Raw genomic sequence first — 21634 nt, forward strand, 5'->3', positions numbered from 1 at the left:
ACTTGATTGTTACGATAACGGCATTAGAATTAAAATGTCACCTGTGCATATGTCTGTAAAATCACCTTTTTTCTTAAAGGAAATTGCAATTTCAGATTCATTTGCTTATTTCTTGATATCTTATTCATCTGAATGCGCAACAATCTGTATATGTGTTTCTGTAATTTTCCAAATCCAAACAGAACCGTTGCAACAGGAAGTAGATCTATATAGAGTTGCACAACAATTTTTTCTGACTCCAGATCTAGAGATGCTAATTATATATAACCATCATTCCAGTCTATCAAAGTTACTTCCCTTTGTTCCATCCGTTTAGTATATATAGAGATAGCAAAACAACGATTTGTAGAAAATTGCACAGGTGGCATTTTAATGCTGTTATTGTAACATGTCGTCACATAAAAAAAAGAACATCAGATTTAAAGATTTGGGGAATTTTAATGACTTCATTGAGAATTGCAGAAACATAACTGCATTCACAATTGGGAATATAGGCAAGAAAAACACTAGATTTTAATAGTTAAAATGGCTGATACAAGCTACAATTACGACACATGTAAACTGATACGTTGTACGAGGCAATTAATAGTTACTGTACATGTACATATGGCCACAACACAATTTTGTAGCATAATCAATGCTATACACTTCATTTTCCAAGTTAATCTATTGACATCGTTGATTTTTCTTTGTATTTTCAGGCAATTAATGACCTATCATGTTCCCATGGCTTGCAAGCGGTTTGGGGCTGTGGAAATCAGTTCTTTGTGTTCCCAGGAAAAAAAGCAGTTTTGTTGAATGGTAAGCAATAAATGCAATCAGCATTTTAGGCCTTCCATCATCAGATAAGGTATATCAGGTTTTTATTTTGTGTCCATGAATCCTGCAGATATTTAATTTTCAAGTCTGCAGAGAACACTTGTCAATTTCCTAAAAAAAATCTAAATATTAATTTCTTATTTCTTTATACAGAAAGGCGGCCAGCAATGATGAAGGAAGAAATGGTAAGAGAAGTGAGATGGGACATGGACTTACACAGACCTGTTCTCAGAAAACTTGTCAATGAATCTCATAGTGAGTAAAACATCATTGATTCTTCTCTGGCTTAAAGTGAGATGTACATATATTTATGTTACTAATATACATGTACATGTAAAAGTAGGGTCACTTGTTTGGCCTGTCCTTCTGTCACATTTAGACTTACCTTAATATATAATTCTTAGTCAGTTATGGTTTGTGTTAAGTTCATTTTCCATCAAAGTGATGGCAGGGGCATGGATCGATGTTTAAAACTATCTCAAGCTAAAAGGGGTGATACATAACAATGATTACCAGTCTCAGTGTTACACCAGGAGGTGGACGATTGATGGAAGTTTGTCTACATCTCACACCAAGAGATGGAAGATTGATGAAAGTTTATCTACATCTCACACCAGGAGATGGAAGATTGATGGAAGTTTGTCTACATCTCACACCAGGAGATGGAAGATTGATGAAAGTTTATCTACATCTCACACCAGGAGATGGAAGATTGATGAAAGTTTATCTACATCTCGCACCAGGAGATGGAAGATTGATGAAAGTTTATCTACATCTCACACCAGGAGATGGAAGATTGATGGAAGTTTGTCTACATCTCGCACCAGGAGATGGAAGATTGATGGAAGTGTGTCTACATCTCACACCAGGAGATGGAAGATTGATGGAAGTTTGTCTACATCTCACACCAGGAGATGGACGATTGATGGAAGTTTGTCTACATCTCACACCAGGAGATGGAAGATTGATGGAAGATTGATGGAAGTTTGTCTACATCTCACACCAGGAGATGGACGATTGATGAAAGTTTGTCTACATCTCACACCAGGAGATGGACGATTGATGAAAGTTTGTCTACATCTCACACCAGGAGATGGACGATTGATGAAAGTTTGTCTACATTTTGAGGTGGTGGAATGAAGTGTATCAAATGTGGGTTATTAGGTCACTGTGAGCAATGCTTTGGAATCTTTTGCCTTAGTCATTAGGACAGAATGTCTGGATCATGTTACTGATTATTCCTGATGTTATTTGTCATTGGAGAGTTGCTAAAATGGTGTGTAGGTGAGAAATTACTGGATTGTTTTTGAGGCCATCCTATTTTCAATGTAGGCTATTTTTTTCAGAAATGTTGGTATCTGAATTGCTTTTTACTTGCAGATGTTTTCACCTGTCTACAGGAACAAGCGAAGAAGACATCAGGTGCTGCTCTTCATCCTCAGTGAGTTATCCCCCCTTACCATTTAAAATATGCATCATGATAGAATCAATGATTATGACGTTAAGGGGATGTAGATATAAAAGTTATTTTCAGACATATCTTAACAGTTGTATTGGAGAATGATTATGGCCTTAAACAGTGCTTTTTGAAAACTTCTGTAAACAGTGAAGGGTGACATAGAAAATTAGAGGGTGTATGTAGGATAAAAAGAAACAAATATATGTTTTGTCTACCGAATGCCCTTATGACATTAGATATATGGTATAATCAATGTGCTGTGTTCCTGCCAGATTTAGATATTTGTTGTTTTGTTCAGTTTTACGAAATTTAGAATTTTATGAAAACTGTGCTGTAAATTGACAATGTGAAATTCTTGAATTGGCAAACAGTGGTTTATAAGTCCTATTGATTTTATTTTCAGCATCATACGATCAAGCAAGCAGTATCGGGCCTCACTGAAAGCATATAGCCTTGAACTAAAGATATTAGCAGGTGTGTCTGTGGTAATGGATAACTTTAAAAATGAAGCACTTGACAACCTATAGTGTTGACCTCTGTGCTTGTAAGGAATTCCATAAACATGATTAATTAAACTGATTATTCCAAGAATATCACCATGATCATTATATATATAAATTAGCCGTGGATATTGTTTTACTGTAAATTAACGACATAAACGTGTACCTTTTATCTTGATTGATAAACAACGTTTTTGTTACAGATTCCACCATAGATGAAGAGCAGAAACAGGGCTTCCTTGAACACCTACAGTTGCTAGAAATGGCTGAACTTATCTGGGGTCTGTGTGAGATCCTCTTCATCGATAGTCCGGCAGGTCAGTATGTTGACAGAAGAACTAAATTATATATCAGTACTGTTTTTTCCCCATCAGTACTAGATCTAAAGCTTTTTATAATGTCCGTCAGTTTGTTTAGGGCATATCTAAGGCCAAACAAAATTAATGTCTTGTTTCTCAGGCACATTTTTCCAAAAAAGGATGAGGGAGGGAGGCCTTTTTTTTTTTTTTACTACCTAAAAATGTGATGAGGGAGGGACTTTTTTTATTTTTTTTCTCTCCGTCACATAATGATACATATACATGAATCATGTGATTTGAAATTGTGTCAATTGTTAAATGCATAAAATGAATAAAGAAATCTTAATTTTAAACTATTGTCTTTATTTTCTGGTATTAAACTTGCAATTTAAATTGAAAAACAATTGAAATACAATTTTATGTTCAATGTTCACCAGATGTACACAAGTGATCAGGAACTCCCTATGTTTTAAGATTTGGTTCTTACATAATGTCCAAACAGTTTTGTTGCTTCGTTTACCTTCAAAGACATCGATCATTACTTTATCAAAAACATCAGCTTTCCGTTTGCCGATCGCGGCCGACACATCATGATCCGTGAATTTTGGCGGAAACGACCAGTCGTCGGGACCAAGCGATCCATCGCGCAGACCCTTGTAAAGTTCGCCAAACGAATAAGTGTCGCTATAATTCGATATGATTGTCCAGGGTAAAATAACACTGCCAGAAAAAGATATTTGAATGGAAATCATTGCTACCATGTGCAATCGAAAAATCAAGCTTCTAAAAGATAAACAAACGTTTCAATGATCTGATTTGGGAGATTCTAAAACACGGATCGGGCAAGTTCCAGATATTGCGGCAATTAACGTCGGATTTTTTTCCGGAATTTATTTTTCGGCGCGGACGTTTTTATTTTTTTGATTTCAATAAAAAGTGAGTGGTGCGGGGGGTTCATATTGGATGCGGGCGGGCCTGAGAAACAAGAAATTAATTTTATTTGGCCTAATATGCAAATTTTTGTGTGTCAGACACTCTTCGGATTATAGTGTAACATAAATTTGTGTTTTGTGCCCGTCTATATGCAGAGATACCACCCTTTTTGTACCATTCATCCTCTCACTAAGGCAAAACAATAAGTAACAACTGGTTCTCAGGCCCTTCCTTATCTGCTTTGAAGTGAAAAAAGGCCCCTCATCTCATACATTTTCCCTAGTTGAATAAAGAACCATGTCCCTCATTATTCTTCAGGAATAGAGTGAGTGGTAAATAACATCACCAGCAAACCTTTCTCCTGTGATATCCATTATATTTAACTGTTAAATTAGCCCACATGTTCATTAATGTGAAACAAAGAACCATGATAAATCATTGTTTCCCACATTTTGAAGCAGTTAATTTGAAAATGGATAATGATTAGTTTGAAAAATCAAAAAAAAAAACATGCCCTCCTCTCTTTTTAGAAAAATTGGGCCATGAATCATGGCCCAGTTATTAATTTTGTTTAGTCTAATAGACGTTTCCATCAGCTGTTGGATGTGAGAGTTAGCTGTAATTAGTCGTGATGAAAACTACTCTATATTTCAGGTGGATTAGTGATTGCTCCCCTGTTGGAATGGCTTCGGTTCCACTTTCAGACAGGAGAACAAATGTTTCTGGAAATTATCCAGGAGGAGCAGCCGGAGCACCATCCACTCTACTGGGATACGGTAAGGATATCTAGACATCAATCAAGTATTGAAACAATGTATCCATGTTGTCTCACCACCCACTCTACTGGGATACGGTAAGGATATCTAGACATCAATCAAGTATTGAGACAATGTATCCATGTTGTCTCACCACCCACTCTACTGGGATACGGTAAGGACATCAAATCAAGTATTGAGACAGGTATCTATGTTGTCTTACCATCCACTCTACTGGGATACGGTAAGGATATCTAGACATCAAATCAAGTATTGAGACAATGTATCCATGTTGCCTTACCAGACACATTATTTCTGCATCACTCCTCGAGACATACTTTAACAGTGTGTTTCTTTGTCCACACCACCCCTGAATTTGTTGATGGGATGTAAAAGAATAAAATACCCAACTAGTCCTCCCCCAACCCCTCGACCCATTTTGTTATCCCAGAAACACTTTTTATTTTCATCTCATCATAAATTATTTTGTGTGTTGTTAGACACCACTGAGAAATTTATAATTTTTAACGTCAGGATGCCTTTGGCACCTGCCATTATAGTCGTGGTGGGTAAATTTTGTTGGTGACACATTTGTTTCCGGCTAACAACTTCTCTTTTCTGTAATACACAAATGATATATATATCCGCAGCCTAATATAGTTCCTATTTTGACAGCAATTTTGACACAATTTAACTGATGGTTCCCATGTTTACTGCAATTATTTAAAATGAAATATGAATGTTTGGTGTTCTAGATTATTTTAGATTGTAAACATAAACAATTCCTCACCAGTGTATGCAATTTTGTTGGCGTAGGATTACGTAGTTCTGTCTCAATCCTGCCTTGAAAACGAAAGTAAAAAATTCAGTTTGATCGTCGTGGAAATTTACATGCAACCCCAGATAAACTATCCACATGTATTAGACTCATATGTTCATCCTGAGTTCATATGCATGAACATTTCATATAAGCCTAAGACCAACCGTGTTTACGTAGTAAAATGTTTACAATTCTATAAATAGCGGAACAGGGATAACTTCAGCTGTCACATGACTAACCACGTGATCATCAGCCAAAATGGCGGTTATGTCTAATGTAACTAAACCAGCGATCGTTCACAGTTCCATATTTATTTGTATGTCGCTAAAATACAGAAGAAATAACAACAGGAATTGAAGGCCAGTTGTAACAAACTACATTGCCGTTTTTCATGAGGATTTTATTAATTAAGATTATTATTAAATTTTGTTAATTTGAAAAGAATCTAATGGTTATGATCCATGACTGATATACTGGCATTTTGTTTGTCAAAACTAGGCCTATTTAATATTGTCTCGTCGGACAGCGAGACCGACAACGCGACCAGTTTTCTATCGGGGGTAAAATATTTGCATTTTTGATGTCACTAGGGGTCATAAAATAGATGTTTGCTGAGCCTAATTAACATCTTATAATATAAATAAAAAACTTGTGTACATCTTGGATTTTATCTCTGATTGTACATGTAACTGTTAATAGACCGATTTGTCTTTAAGTTGATTTTTTTCCAAAGTTTACAAGCAGCTTTACTGATTCAGAAGTATTTCAATAATCTTCCACAAACATATCCATCATGTCAGAGATGTATTGACTGCTATTCCAGTAACCCTGGCAACATTTTTATCTTATACCCGTTTTATCCCAGATTTACCGACTGGTCCTCCAAGGCCAGGCAGACTATGTACGCCGGCTTCTGTCTCTCCACTCATCAAAACACAGCAACGCTTTCAGCAGTATGGATGACCTCCTCAAGAAAATGCCACAACACACAGTAAGTTGACTGTTATTACAATCAAATTTTACAATTGTTTTACAAAGTCCATTGTCTGTGTGATAGATACGGGAAAACATGATATCAGTGTGAACTCCCCGACCAGTAATAACTCCCCGACCAATACTACCTCCCCGACCAGTACTAACTCCCCGACCAGTACTAACTCCCCGACCAGAATTAATATAACCATGTTTGTTGACAACAATGTGATCTTTGGGATTCTGGTTTACAGCAGCTGTTTCGGGGCCACTCAATCGCTGAATTTGACATGAAATGGCGACATTGGCGAGATGAATGTGAGCGTAGACTGGAGGAGGGAGAATTTTCATCACATGGGAATTTGGAAACAATTGGAAAGGTAGATGTAATGATATATTATACATTATAATTATTAAATGTTAATTTAATTTCATTCAAATGATGAAAGTGATTGAGCAAGACAAGAAGACAAACCTCATTCAAATTCAAGGTCGGAGACTACAGTGATTAGTGAAGAATTGAAAGCTAGAAATGTTCAGTCCTGTTTAAAGTTTGTGATTGATGTTGTAATTCATAACTTATGGCTTTAAAGCTTTTCAGATATTAATCATTTGTTAATAATAAGAAAGACAACATCTTAACAGATATGTTTGTTGTATGGGTTTATTCATGTTTTAGATCCTAACTGGTAGTGATCAGGTGTTCTCTGAGTTTCGTGACTTGTGTGAAACTTGGTACCACATGCTGGTGTCCAAACTGTTGTACCAAAACCCCACCATCAAAGGCTTCGACCTACAGTACCACATACAGGTAAGGATCTAAACTGTTGTAATTAAACCCCACCATCAAAGACTTCGACCTACAGTACCACATACAGGTAAGGATCCGAACTGTTGTAATTAAACCCCACCATCAAAGACTTCGACCTACAGTACCACATACAGGTAAGGATCCGAATTGTTGTAATTAAACCCCACCATCAAAGACTTCGACCTACAGTACCACATACAGGTAAGGATCCAAACTTTTGTAATTAAACCCCACCATCAAAGACTTTGACCTACAGTACCACATACAGGTAAGGATCTAAACTGTTGTAATTAAACCCCACCATCAAAGGCTTCGACCTACAGTACCACATACAGGTAAGGATCCGAACTGTTGTAATTAAACCCCACCATCAAAGACTTTGACCTACAGTACCACATACAGGTAAGGATCCAAACTGTTATAATTAAACCCCACCATCAAAGGCTTCGACCTACAGTACCACATACAGGTAAGGATCCAAACTGTTATAATTAAACCCCACCATCAAAGACTTCGACCTACAGTACCACATACAGGTAAGGATCCGAACTGTTGTAATTAAACCCCACCATCACCGACTTCGACCTACAGTACCACATACAGGTAAGGATCCAAACTTATAATTAAACCCCACCATCACAGACTTCAACCTACAGTACCACATACAGGTAAGGATCCAAACTTTTGTAATTAAACCCCACCATCAAAGGCTTCGACCTACAGTACCACATACAGGTAAGGATCCGAGTTATAATTAAACCCCACCATCAAAGGCTTCGACTTACAGTACCACATACAGGTAAGGATCCAAACTGTTGTAATTAAACTCAACCATCAAAGGCTTTGACCTACAGTACCACATACAGGTAAGGATCCGAACTGTTGTAATTAAACCCCACCATCAAAGACTTCAACCTTCAGTACCACATACAGGTAAGGATCCGAATTGTTATAATTAAACCCCACCATCAAAGGCTTCGACCTACAGTACCACATACAGGTAAGAATCCGAGCTGTTCTAATTAAACCCCACCATCAAAGGCTTCGACCTACAGTACCACATACAGGTAAGGATCCAAACTGTTCTTATTAAACACCACCATCAAAGACTTCGACTTACAGTACCACATACAGGTAAGGATCCAAACTGTTGTAATAAACCCCACCATCAAAGGCTTTGACCTACAGTACCACATACAGGTAAGGATCTAAACTGTTGTAATTAAACCCCACCATCACAGACTTCGACTTACAGTACCACATACAGGTAAGGATCCAAACTGTTGTAATTAAACCCCACCATCAAAGGCTTCGACTTACAGTACCACATACAGGTAAGGATCCAAACTGTTGTAATTAAACCCCACCATCACAGACTTCGACCTACAGTACCACATACAGGTAAGGATCCAAACTACTATAAATAAACACCACCATCAAAGACTTCGACCTACAATACCACATACAGGTAAGTATCAGATTTATTGTAGCTTATAACCATTTCATCAAAAGCACTTCCTCTCAATCTGTTGTCCTGATCATTTGCCAAAAGAATAGCTTACAAGTTTTGAGACAAGTTCAAGAAGTAGGAGTTTTTTCAAATTAACTCATAAGTATGAGTTAGATATGGGTTTTTTTCATACCACAACCAAGCTATATCTTTATCAAATCCGTGTACATGGTTTGGTACTTTTGTTGATGTACAGGCTTGTCTGGACGAGTACCGCAGTAACACAAGGATTGGGGAGCTTGATAACATTCTCTTGTCTGCACTGGAGTACGACATCCACCAGGTCATCAAAGACAGCAGGTAAGTCTGGGGTCAAGTGCCAATTGCTCTTTCGATTGCAGGTCAAAGGCATTAAATGAGCGATATTGCTAAAAATTTGAAGGGTTTCTCTAAGTTAAGATAAATTTTATCTGACATTATGATACTCCTTTAAATTAAATTAAATTGTTATGACAAGAAAGATTTTTCTCTCGGTGATAAGTTTGTTTGAAATAAAATACCAATTGCAACCTGGGGACCTTTGAATATGAAAAAATTAAAAAGATGAACAGAATGGGATGTTTATAAAAGTATCACCGTTTATAACCATGTTTTACCTGTACAGTGCGATGTTCACTGTTTATAACTATGTTTTACCTGTACAGGGCGATGTTCAGTGTCTTCAACCATGTTTTACCTGTACAGTGTGATGTTCAGTGTCTATAACTATGTTTTATCTGTACAGTGCGATGTTCGCTGTTTATAACCATCTTTTACCTGTACAGGGCGATGTTTAGTGTCTATAACTATGTTTTATCTGTACAGTGTGATGTTCGCTGTTTATAACCATCTTTTACCTGTACAGGGCGATGTTCAGTGTCTATAACTATGTTTTACCTGTACAGTGTGATGTTCAGTGTCTATAACTATGTTTTACCTGTACAGTGTGATGTTCACTGTTTATAACCATCTTTTACCTGTACAGGGCGATGTTTAGTGTCTATAACTATGTTTTATCTGTACAGTGTGATGTTCGCTGTTTATAACCATCTTTTACCTGTACAGGGCGATGTTCAGTGTCTATAACTATGTTTTACCTGTACAGTGTGATGTTCAGTGTCTATAACCATGTTTTACCTGTACAGTGTGATGTTCAGTGTCTATAACCATGTTTTACCTGTACAGTGTGATGTTCACTGTCTATAACTATGTTTTACCTGTACAGTGTGATGTTCAGTGTCTATAACTATGTTTTACCTGTACAGTGCGATGTTCACTGTTTATAACCATGTTTTACCTGTACAGTGCGATGTTCAGTGCCTATAACCATGTTTTACCTGTACAGTGCGATGTTCAGTGCCTATAACCATGTTTTACCTGTACAGTGTGATGTTCACTGTTTATAACCATGTTTTACCTGTACAGGGCGATGTTTAGTGTCTATAACTATGTTTTACCTGTACAGTGCGATGTTCAGTGTCTATAACTATGTTTTACCTGTACAGTGTGATGTTCAGTGTCTATAACCATGTTTTACCTGTACAGTGTGATGTTCACTGTTTATAACTATGTTTTACCTGTACAGTGTGATGTTCACTGTTTATAACCATGTTTTACCTGTACAGTGCGATGTTCAGTGTCTATAACCATGTTTTACCTGTACAGTGCGATGTTCACTGTTTATAACTATGTTTTACCTGTACAGTGCGATGTTCACTGTTTATAACCATGTTTTACCTGTACTGTGCGATGTTTAGTGTCTATAACCATGTTTTACCTGTACAGTGTGATGTTCACTGTTTATAACCATGTTTTACCTGTACAGTGCGATGTTCACTGTTTATAACCATGTTTTACCTGTACAGTGCGATGTTCAGTGTCTATAACCATGTTTTACCTGTACAGTGTGATGTTCACTGTTTATAACTATGTTTTACCTGTACAGTGCGATGTTCAGTGTTTATAACTATGTTTTACCTGTACAGTGTGATGTTCAGTGTCTATAGCCATGTTTTACCTGTACAGTGCGATGTTCACTGTTTATAACTATGTTTTACCTGTACAGTGCGATGTTCACTGTTTATAACTATGTTTTACCTGTACAGTGTGATGTTCACTGTTTATAACTATGTTTTACCTGTACATTGTGATGTTCACTGTTTATAACTATGTTTTACCTGTACAGTGTGATGTTCAGTGTCTATAACTATGTTTTACCTGTACAGTGTGATGTTCACTGTTTATAACCATGTTTTACCTGTACAGTGTGATGTTCAGTGTCTATAACCATGTTTTACCTGTACAGTGTGATGTTCAGTGTCTATAACCATGTTTTACCTGTACTGTGCGATGTTTAGTGTCTATAACCATGTTTTACCTGTACAGTGTGATGTTCACTGTCTATAACCATGTTTTACCTGTACAGTGTGATGTTCACTGTTTATAACTATGTTTTACCTGTACAGTGCGATGTTCACTGTTTATAACTATGTTTTACCTGTACAGTGCGATGTTCACTGTTTATAACTATGTTTTACCTGTACAGTGCGATGTTCACTGTTTATAACCATGTTTTACCTGTACAGTGCGATGTTCAGTGTTTATAACCATGTTTTACCTGTACAGTGCGATGTTCAGTGTCTATAACTATGTTTTACCTGTACAGTGTGATGTTCAGTGTCTATAACCATGTTTTACCTGTACAGTGTGATGTTCAGTGTCTATAACCATGTTTTACCTGTACTGTGCGATGTTTAGTGTCTATAACCATGTTTTACCTGTACAGTGCGATGTTCAGTGTTTATAACCATGTTTTACCTGTACAGTGCGATGTTCAGTGTCTATAACCATGTTTTACCTGTACAGTGTGATGTTCAGTGCCTATAACCATGTTTTACCTGTACAGTGTGATGTTCAGTGCCTATAACCATGTTTTACCTGTACAGTGCGATGTTCAGTGCCTATAACCATGTTTTACCTGTACAGTGCGATGTTCAGTGTCTATAACCATGTTTTACCTGTACAGTGCGATGTTCAGTGTCTATAACCATGTTTTACCTGTACAGTGCGATGTTCGCTGTTTATAACCATCTTTTACCTGTACAGGGCGATGTTTAGTGTCTATAACTATGTTTTACCTGTACAGTGTGATGTTCAGTGTCTATAACTATGTTTTACCTGTACAGTGTGATGTTCAGTGTCTATAACCATGTTTTACCTGTACAGTGCGATGTTCAGTGTCTATAACCATGTTTTACCTGTACAGGGCGATGTTTAGTGTCTATAACTATGTTTTACCTGTACAGTGCGATGTTCAGTGTTTATAACCATGTTTTACCTGTACAGTGTGATGTTCACTGTCTATAACCATGTTTTACCTGTACAGTGTGATGTTCACTGTCTATAACTATGTTTTACCTGTACAGTGTGATGTTCAGTGTCTATAACCATGTTTTACCTGTACAGTGCGATGTTCAGTGTCTATAACCATGTTTTACCTGAACAGTGCGATGTTCAGTGTCTATAACCATGTTTTACCTGAACAGTGCGATGTTCACTGTTTATAACTATGTTTTACCTGTACAGTGCGATGTTCAGTGTCTATAACTATGTTTTACCTGTACAGTGCGATGTTCACTGTCTATAACCATGTTTTACCTGTACAGTGCGATGTTCAGTGTCTATAACCATGTTTTACCTGTACAGTGCGATGTTCAGTGTCTATAACCATGTTTTACCTGTACAGTGCGATGTTCACTGTCTATAACCATGTTTAACCTGTACAGTGCGATGTTCACTGTTTATAACCATGTTTTACCTGTATAGTGCGATGTTCGCTGTTTATAACCATGTTTTACCTGTACATTGTGATGTTCACTGTTTATAACCATGTTTTACCTGTACAGTGCGATGTTCAGTGCCTATAACCATGTTTTACCTGTACAGTGTGATGTTCACTGTTTATAACTATGTTTTACCTGTACAGTGTGATGTTCACTGTTTATAACCATGTTTTACCTGTACAGTGCGATGTTCAGTGTCTATAACTATGTTTTACCTGTACAGTGCGATGTTCAGTGTCTATAACTATGTTTTACCTGTACTGTGCGATGTTCAGTGTCTATAACCATGTTTTACCTGTACTGTGCGATGTTCAGTGCCTATAACCATGTTTTACCTGTACAGTGTGATGTTCACTGTTTATAACTATGTTTTACCTGTACAGTGTGATGTTCACTGTTTATAACCATGTTTTACCTGTACTGTGCGATGTTCAGTGTCTATAACCATGTTTTACCTGTACAGTGCGATGTTCACTGTTTATAACTATGTTTTACCTGTACAGTGCGATGTTCAGTGCCTATAACCATGTTTTACCTGTACAGTGTGATGTTCAGTGTCTATAACCATGTTTTACCTGTACTGTGCGATGTTCAGTGTCTATAACCATGTTTTACCTGTACAGTGCGATGTTCACTGTTTATAACTATGTTTTACCTGTACAGTGTGATGTTCACTGTTTATAACCATGTTTTACCTGTACAGTGTGATGTTCACTGTTTATAACCATGTTTTACCTGTACAGTGCGATGTTCACTGTTTATAACCATGTTTTACCTGTACAGTGTGATGTTCAGTGTCTATAACCATGTTTTACCTGTACAGTGCGATGTTCACTGTTTATAACTATGTTTTACCTGTACAGTGCGATGTTCACTGTTTATAACCATGTTTTACCTGTACAGTGCGATGTTCAGTAACTGGTGGTTTGTCGCTCACCTGACAGATTTATTACAACACTGTGGTCAGTTGGACTCACATAAACTACAGTAAGTACCACAATTAAAAACATTTATTTTAAAAGTTCTTAAGTTATCTCATAATTTTTCTTGCTTTTTAGTCCCCTGCCGTTTGAAAAACTGGGGGACTTTAGGTTTACCCTCGTCTGTCTGTCAGTCCGTCTGTCTGTCTGTCACGCTACACTTGTCCGGACAACTCCTTCTAAAGTACTTTTCCGATTTTAACTAAACTTGGTATACATGATCAGTATAACATTAGTTGTGCATCCCACTTTTTTTTTTTCGAAAAACCATTTTTCAAAATGGTCGCCGGCTTCTCATTGGTTGAGGCTTGTCCGGACAACTCCTCCTAAAGTACTACTCTGATTTTAACGAAACTTGGTATACATGATCAGTATAACATGTAGTTGTGCATCCCACATTATTTTTTTCAAAAATCCATTTTTCAAAATGGCCGCCGGCTTCTCATTGGTTGAGTCTTGTCCGGACAACTCCTCCTAAAGTACTTCTCCTAAAGTACTTCTCCGATTTTAACGAAACTTGGTATACATGATAAGTATAACATGTCGTTGTGCATCCCATTTTTTTTTTTTTTTAAAGGATTTTTCAAAATGGCTGCCGGCTTCTCAATTGTTGAGGCTTGTCCGGACAACTCCTCCTAAAGTCATACTCCAATTTTAACGAAACTTGGTATACAAGATCAGTATAACGTGTAGTTGTGCATCCCACATTTCTTTTCAAAAATCCATTTTTCAAAATGGCCGCCTGCTTCTCATTGGTCCTTAAGTAATACTCTGATTTTAATGAAACTTGGTATACATGATCAGTATAACATGTAGTTGTGCATCCCTCATAATTTTTTTCAAAAATCCATTTTTCAAAATGGTCACTGGCTTCTCATTGGTTGAGTCTTGTCCGGACAACACCTCCTAAAGCATACCTGCCAAGTTTCCCGCATTGGGCGGGAGACTCCAGAATATTCAATTCAACTAGCCATATTTGCCAACAAATCAGTATATTTTTATTGATTTAAGAATGTTGGTAAAGATGTTGTGATGAATATCCTAAATATGGACCTGGAATCCGGAAATGGACAATTTTTTTCAGGATTTTTTTTTTTTTTTTTTTCTCTCCTGATTTTAGACAATTGTTTTCTGGGAAATAATGTCATTAAAAAAGAAAGATACATAAAATGTATTAAACTACTTCTGTTAATAATTGTCTAATGAAAGAAACATTTTTTATAGATATGTTCCAATATTCCAGGATTGTTGATGGAAGTTTCTGTCTTCACTTGTAATTACAGATTTGGTTCCAATCTAAGAGAGTTTCTGTTATTGGAGTATGCAACAAGTCTGATGTCTCACAAGAGGTATGACTGGTATAATGTCCTATTTATCAATGTCAGATGATCTTACTTACTGTACAGTACTTACGGAATATATATATATATAAATAGGTGAAAAAGAAAAATTAGTGGAAATAACTCGCATGTATTATTTGATTTTGAAGTTGCGAAAATCACAGAATTGATTCTATAAAACCCTGTCGGAATAACCATGTTTATAGTCCTCTCAAATCTGTCATTTATGTTTAATATTTTTGAGGATATTATATAAGGAACATACGTATACATTTCAAGACTTAATATTATCTGTTACCTGTGAGTCTGTATTGTCGTAATTCATTATAATGATGACACAGCAAGTGTCAGCATTACAGATTATCATTAAAGCAGTCTAAACAATGAAGATATTTTAATCCCATGAAGTTGATTTTTCTCTATTGTCTTTCATTCATCAATTTACTTTTTAGTAGAGTACATAATATTATGTTTACTAATGGGGGAATATGACACATTTACCTTTGCCAATGTTAGCCCATCATCTGCCCTTGTTGTTGCTAACGTAACAAACTCTAATTTCAGCCTGTGGATTGTAGGAGTTAGCTATCTTGACCACTGTCCGGAGTTTGGACGGTAAGAATTTTGAATGTTAATGTTTTTATATATTTCCTGTTTTGACATCAGTTGCAATAACAATTCTATACGTGTGGAAATAATTTTTTGAAAAAAATCGATTGAAATTTACTGCATCTGAAAATACTAGAATAAAAAGTATCTACTATCCAGCGGTGTATGAATCTATGAATTCTTTTCAAACCTTACTATGTTTGGAGTTTTTCTTTAAGAAATAAAATGTTAAGAACAAATATTCCATAGAGAAGTAAAAATTGTTTATAGTGTTTGAATACATTCTCACAGAGAAATATGATGATCACTTTTATTTTAAAATGATCCATAATGAGAGAAGTACATTCTGCAAACAACTTTGATAGAATTTTCTGTACATACTGATACTGGTGCTTCTTTTAAAGGAAATACTTGGAACATTTCATGGAAAATATTTCTATAGAGTCAGAAAAGAAAGCTCAGAAACTGTTACACATCTGTCAGGAAAGGAACTTAGTAGAACAAGGTATTGTATTTATCTTAAATCGTTTAATAGTACCACTGTCACATCTTAAAAAAGTGTTTCTCTTTTTAGTTTGGATTAAAGCAGAGCTATATATATAGCTACCTCCCCTAACTTACGTCAGTAAAATGGATTACCTCCCCTGAAATAATACGATCTACCAAGATTCATTTAGCAGATTATATGGTTTGAAAAGTTCATCTTTACCACACTTCAAATAGTTTGTAAAGTCCAGATGTACAGTTAATACTATACTTTAGGTGTAGATACTAACACTTGTTTTTTGTCCACAGCCAAGTCCATCTGTAAAGTGATGGGTAGAAGACACATGCAACATAAACGACTCGGGGCTGCTCTTACCTGGTTCCTCAAATCTAAGGTCAGATATCAGAAATAAAAATGTTGATAGCAATAAATGATTATAGATTGTTAAAATCAAGTGTCAAGTGGGAAGGGGAACAACCATTTCTGTCTAAGTGGGAAGGGGAACAACCATTTCTGTCTTAAAAGTAGATATTTCCTTGTTAATAGTGCTGGTATTTTCAGCATTGGGGTCATAGGTAAGGTAGTTCTTTGGCTGCTCTCAAGATAGATTTTTTTTTTTTTTTTTTTTTTATGGAACCTGAGACAAAGTCTCAAATGACGAATTCTAACCGCCTTTTGTCCATCATGCGTCCGTAAACAATTTACATTTTCTTCTCCAAAACCGCTGAACCAAATTCAGTGATGGTCCATTAATCATAGGTTTTAAAATTTCAATATTGCCGATGATTGACCTTCCCAATTGTGTCAAATTAAAACCTGACAACATTGTTAACGGGCTGGTAATTAATTAATACAATGTATTCCTTAAAGAATCGAGGATTTCTGGTAAGTTATCTGTCATAAACATGTGATTTAGAGAAGAAAGCACTTAAATTGGAATTGATTTAGTAAATATTTTAAACAAGATACAATGATTATAAGTATATTTGAATTAGATAATCATCACTACAATGTGATGGTAGTTCCTATTTGTTTAATTGGGAGTGTTTGTACATGTTTTGATGGTAGTTCCTATTTGAGATGTTTAATCGGGAGTGTTTGTACATGTTTAATCGGGAGTGTTTGTACATGTTTAGTCGGGAGTGTTTGTACATGTTTAGTCGGGAGTGTTTGTACATGTTTAATCGGGAGTGTTTGTACATGTTTAATCGGGAGTGTTTGTACATGTTTAATCGGGAGTGTTTGTACATGTTTAATCGGGAGTGTTTGTACATGTTTAATCGGGAGTGTTTGTACATGTTTAATCGGGAGTGTTTGTACATGTTTAATCGGGAGTGTTTGTACATGTTTAATCGGGAGTGTTTGTACATGTTTAATCGGGAGTGTTTGTACAAGTATAATCGGGAGTGTTTGTACATGTTTAATCGGGAGTGTTTGTACATGTTTAATCGGGAGTGTTTGTACATGTATAATCGGGAGTGTTTGTACAAGTATAATCGGGAGTGTTTGTACATGTTTAGTCGGGAGTGTTTGTACATGTTTAATCGGGAGTGTTTGTACAAGTATAATCGGGAGTGTTTGTACATGTTTAATCGGGAGTGTTTGTACATGTTTAATCGGGAGTGTTTGTACATGTTTAATCGGGAGTGTTTGTACATGTTGTGATGACCATATTCTTCCATTTCAGGATGTAGCACTTTCCACAGTGATAGCTGAGAGGTGAGTATCTCGTGGTACAGACAGAAATCTCAGACTAGCTGTAATGTTATGTTTCCCTGGCTCCTAAAAACAAACAAAACAAACTCTCATATTTAATCAAATTATAATTGACTCTGTAAAATGTTGTTAAAAAGAAATAAATGTATATTGAATACATCAGAATAAAAATAATAGCATACATTTTATTAGTCCCATACTTTTAAGGTTTGAAATGGTTCAACGCTTGATTAATGTGATTATAATTGCTTTGGGATGCTTAGATTTTACATAGATGGAGGTTTCTATTATTGATGTTGCAGAGTGGAAATAGAAAAAAAAAATCTTCTCTGTTTTCCTTTTTTTTTTTTTTTTTGTTATTGGTAAAATTATCATGTTAATATTTCAGTGATCATAATTATTGTAAAATAATTGCAAAAAAAAAAGTCATTTATATGAAGGTCATAGTCTTAATATGGTACGATGTTATATATACTGTAATATAATGATTGTTGTTTAATGCATTGTATATTGTATGTTTACGCAGATTCCTGTTTGAGTACAGTGAGAAAGGAAGCTTCTCTAACCTGGACCTCATAGACAATCTAGGACCTTCCATGTTACTGAGTAATCGCCTCACATTTCTAGGTAAACTCCACCTCTAGGGAAAACAATTGCTTATATCATTATATATAGACAATCTAGGACCTTCCATGTTACTGAGTAATCGCCTCACATTTCTAGGTAAACTCCACCTCTATGGAAAACAATTGTTTATATCATTATATATAGACTGAGGTGTCAAACTCAACAATATCTCAAATACTGATTACTTATCTTTCCATAATTATCATATTTTCTGCGTTAGATGAAAGTAGATACGTGATACATACAGGATATATGTGTGTACACAATTTCATGTACACAAATTCCCCTTTGTGACCTGTTGTGTGCAAACTGTAAATCGTCAAAACAATAATTCATCATTTAATCTATTAATTGTGATACATATCACAATTGTTTTCCACACATGTTGTTAAATCAAAATTGAAATAAATGTTTTATCAATTCTGCTTGAATTATGAAAAACATGCTTGACTGAATTATCCCTTTAAAGAATATAATACTTAAAACTGTTCCTTATTTGATCTGTACAGGTAAATATCGTGAGTTCCACAAGTTGTATGAAGAGAAGGAATTTGAAGCGGCAGGCGAGTTGTTACTCTCCTTACTGCAGGCTAGATTGGCCCCCAAACAGTGAGTACCCTCCACATCCTCACAACATTGTAGCAATCACGTCTTAAGAGAAAACAAGTTTCCATATGTTATACAGGTTCTGGGAGACTCCTGTCAAGCAAAGTTAAAAGTAATTTTCTGTGTATTACAGGTTCTGGGTGACACTGCTTGTGGATGCCATCCCCCTCCTGGAGGCTGAACAGGTGAGTGAGGCTGGTATTAGCTCATTTGTTTTGATAGGATAAAAAGTTACTTGACAAGCCATACTACTCAAGTTGGCGTTCCAAAATATAAAAAAAAAAAAAAATTTACACAGAAAGTCATATGATGATTTTTTTTGGATTTTTTTTTTCCTTTTTGCATTTTGTAATCCATCATGTTGCTTGTCACTTTTTGTGGATTAAAAGAATAATTGAATTTGCCTCCGAGATACTCTGATGTATTGTGTATCATTTTTGTAGGTGATTTTCAGCAGTGCTCAAACCTTTGACCTAATGCATTGTCTTGAGGAACTGATGAGGGAGTTCAAGGTCAGTATCTGGGATAGAGGGTAGAAATAGTGTTTGAGTTTTAGTCTAGAGTAAGAGATCTGGGTGATGGATACTATGACTCACTGTAGATAGGACTATTGTTTGAGTTTTAGTCTAGAGTAAGAGATCTGGGTGATGGATACTATGACTCACCGTAGATAGGACTATTGTTTGAGTTTTAGTCTAGAGTAAGAGATCTGGGTGATGGATACTATGACTTACCGTAGATAGGACTACTGTTTGAGTTTTAGTCTAGAGTAAGAGATCTGGGTGATGGATACTATGACTCACCGTAGATAGGACTAGTGTTTGAGTTTTAGTCTAGAGTAAGAGATCTGGGTGATGGATACTATGACTCACTGTAGATAGGACTATTGTTTGAGTTTTAGTCCTGAGTTAGAGAACAGGATGACGGATGATATTACTAGCAATAAGTAGAGATGGATGTTATATGTGTCTGCTGGAAAAAAGGAGGATTTCATACCGTAATGTGAAATCTTGAAACACATATCAGAAAAGAATTTTTTATATAAGATTGTCTTAGAAAGCCCCAACACATCAGGAACATTGCCCAATGTGTGTACTTTTGTTTATTGACAGGATATAGATGTTAGGGAGAAAGAAAAGTTAGCTTTACTACGTCTGGCTCTGACGAGGAATCTGTCAAGGGCAATAGTAACAGAGGGAACCGTTAGACTGACCTGATGGAAGGAATCTTGGTGCAAAATCTGGACTTTGTTGATTGGTCTGACCTGATGGAAGGAATCTTGGTGCAAAATCTGGACTTTGTTGATTGGTCTGACCTGATGGAAGGAATCTTGGTGCAAAATATGGACTTTGTTGATTGGTCTGACCTGATGGAAGGAATCTTGGTGCAAATTCTGGACCTTGTTGATTGGTCTGACCTGATGGAAGGAATCTTGGTGCAAATTCTGGACCTTGTTGATTGGATGTACCAGACTACCATTTCATTGTACCAGATCTCGTCAGCCCTGTTTTAATGGATAAGACCTGTGTGAAGACCAATTTAATTGGATGATAAATTGCATACTGTGTCATGTCAAATTTGATTGGATAAGAGCATGTGTACTGTGTCAAGTCAAAGTTGATTGGATGAGAGCATGTGTACTGTGTCAAGTCAAAGTTGATTGGATAAGAGCATGTGTACTGTGTCAAGTCAAAGTTGATTGGATGAGAGCATGTGTACTGTGTTAAGTCAAAGTTGATTGGATGACTGTACTGTGTTGTCTGATTTGATTGGATGAGACCATGTGAACTGTGTTATGGCTGATTGGATAAGACTACATGTATTGTGGACACATGATTGGGTTGTATTTCGCCTTCTGTACAGCCAAAATCAGGATATTCTCGACATAATGTGACAGAAGTATTGCCTCATGTGTTCAGGTTTCTGAGCAGTCTGGAGATATATCCAAAAGTTTAGTGAAAGGTGTGTTACATCCCAGAATTAATTTGTAACTACAGTACTTATGTTGAGTAACTGTACTGGCAGCTGTTCTTAATAAATCTGTTGGAAAAGGATAAAGTCATACAAATACACAGAAACAAGCAATAAAAAGAAAAATGAAGAGAATATCCACAATGGCTGCATTTTAAAACAACTATTACGAAAGAGAAAGAATGAACAATAGCAAGATAAATGTCAGAGAGGGAGAGAGAGAAACAGGAGAGAGAAAGAGATCTTATAGAGGAAGGAGCATTTTGTGAACAAAATGTCGTGGAATAAGATTGAGAACTATTTGTTTACTGTCGTTATGCTCATGAAAATAAACTGTCGTATAAAACATTCAAGATTCTTGTTTTTAAACGAAAACATTCAGGTTGATAGAGACATAATATTGAGTGGTAAGCTGACTTGTTGTCACAAGGTGTGTCCAGAGAAATTAATCAAGTAATAAATGATATGTCTGTGAAAAGGTTATGTTGTGCAGTGTTAATTCACTCGCCTGTAACCTAAACAACTGGGGAAGACTCCCAGATCTGACGTGAAAACGTAAGAGGGTCACCTGCCTGAACCTGTGGGTTTTCATCACGACC

General features: G+C 36.2%; 1 protein-coding gene across 3 annotated transcripts in view; it reads left to right on the forward strand.

Annotated features, from left to right (window-relative positions):
* The window catches only part of LOC117331842 (nuclear pore complex protein Nup85-like), a 21819-nt gene extending 438 nt beyond the window's left edge, over positions 1-21381 (forward strand). The window contains exons 2-23 of one of the 3 annotated variants that reach the window (XR_004533677.1): positions 702-801; positions 973-1074; positions 2200-2260; positions 2682-2752; positions 2982-3095; positions 4665-4786; positions 6451-6576; positions 6812-6937; positions 7237-7368; positions 9075-9178; positions 13603-13686; positions 14963-15028; positions 15584-15634; positions 16033-16133; positions 16424-16509; positions 17803-17834; positions 18358-18458; positions 18968-19067; positions 19198-19249; positions 19508-19576; positions 20177-20372; positions 20526-21381. Coding sequence is in view for 2 of the 3 variants with exons in the window: in XM_033890796.1 (XP_033746687.1) it covers positions 702-801; positions 973-1074; positions 2200-2260; positions 2682-2752; positions 2982-3095; positions 4665-4786; positions 6451-6576; positions 6812-6937; positions 7237-7368; positions 9075-9178; positions 13603-13686; positions 14963-15028; positions 15584-15634; positions 16033-16133; positions 16424-16509; positions 17803-17834; positions 18358-18458; positions 18968-19067; positions 19198-19249; positions 19508-19576; positions 20177-20281 (1905 nt within the window). In the remaining variant the exon portion in view is untranslated. Of the gene's footprint in view, positions 1-701; positions 802-972; positions 1075-2199; positions 2261-2681; positions 2753-2981; positions 3096-4664; positions 4787-6450; positions 6577-6811; positions 6938-7236; positions 7369-9074; positions 9179-13602; positions 13687-14962; positions 15029-15583; positions 15635-16032; positions 16134-16423; positions 16510-17802; positions 17835-18357; positions 18459-18967; positions 19068-19197; positions 19250-19507; positions 19577-20176 lie in introns of all 3 variants that reach the window. The other 2 variants (XM_033890796.1, XM_033890787.1) reach the window with 2 other exon arrangements.
* Positions 21382-21634: the final 253 nt, after the last annotated feature.

The sequence above is a fragment of the Pecten maximus genome, chromosome 1 (assembly GCF_902652985.1).
Source record: "Pecten maximus chromosome 1, xPecMax1.1, whole genome shotgun sequence".
Classification (NCBI taxonomy): domain Eukaryota; kingdom Metazoa; phylum Mollusca; class Bivalvia; order Pectinida; family Pectinidae; genus Pecten; species Pecten maximus.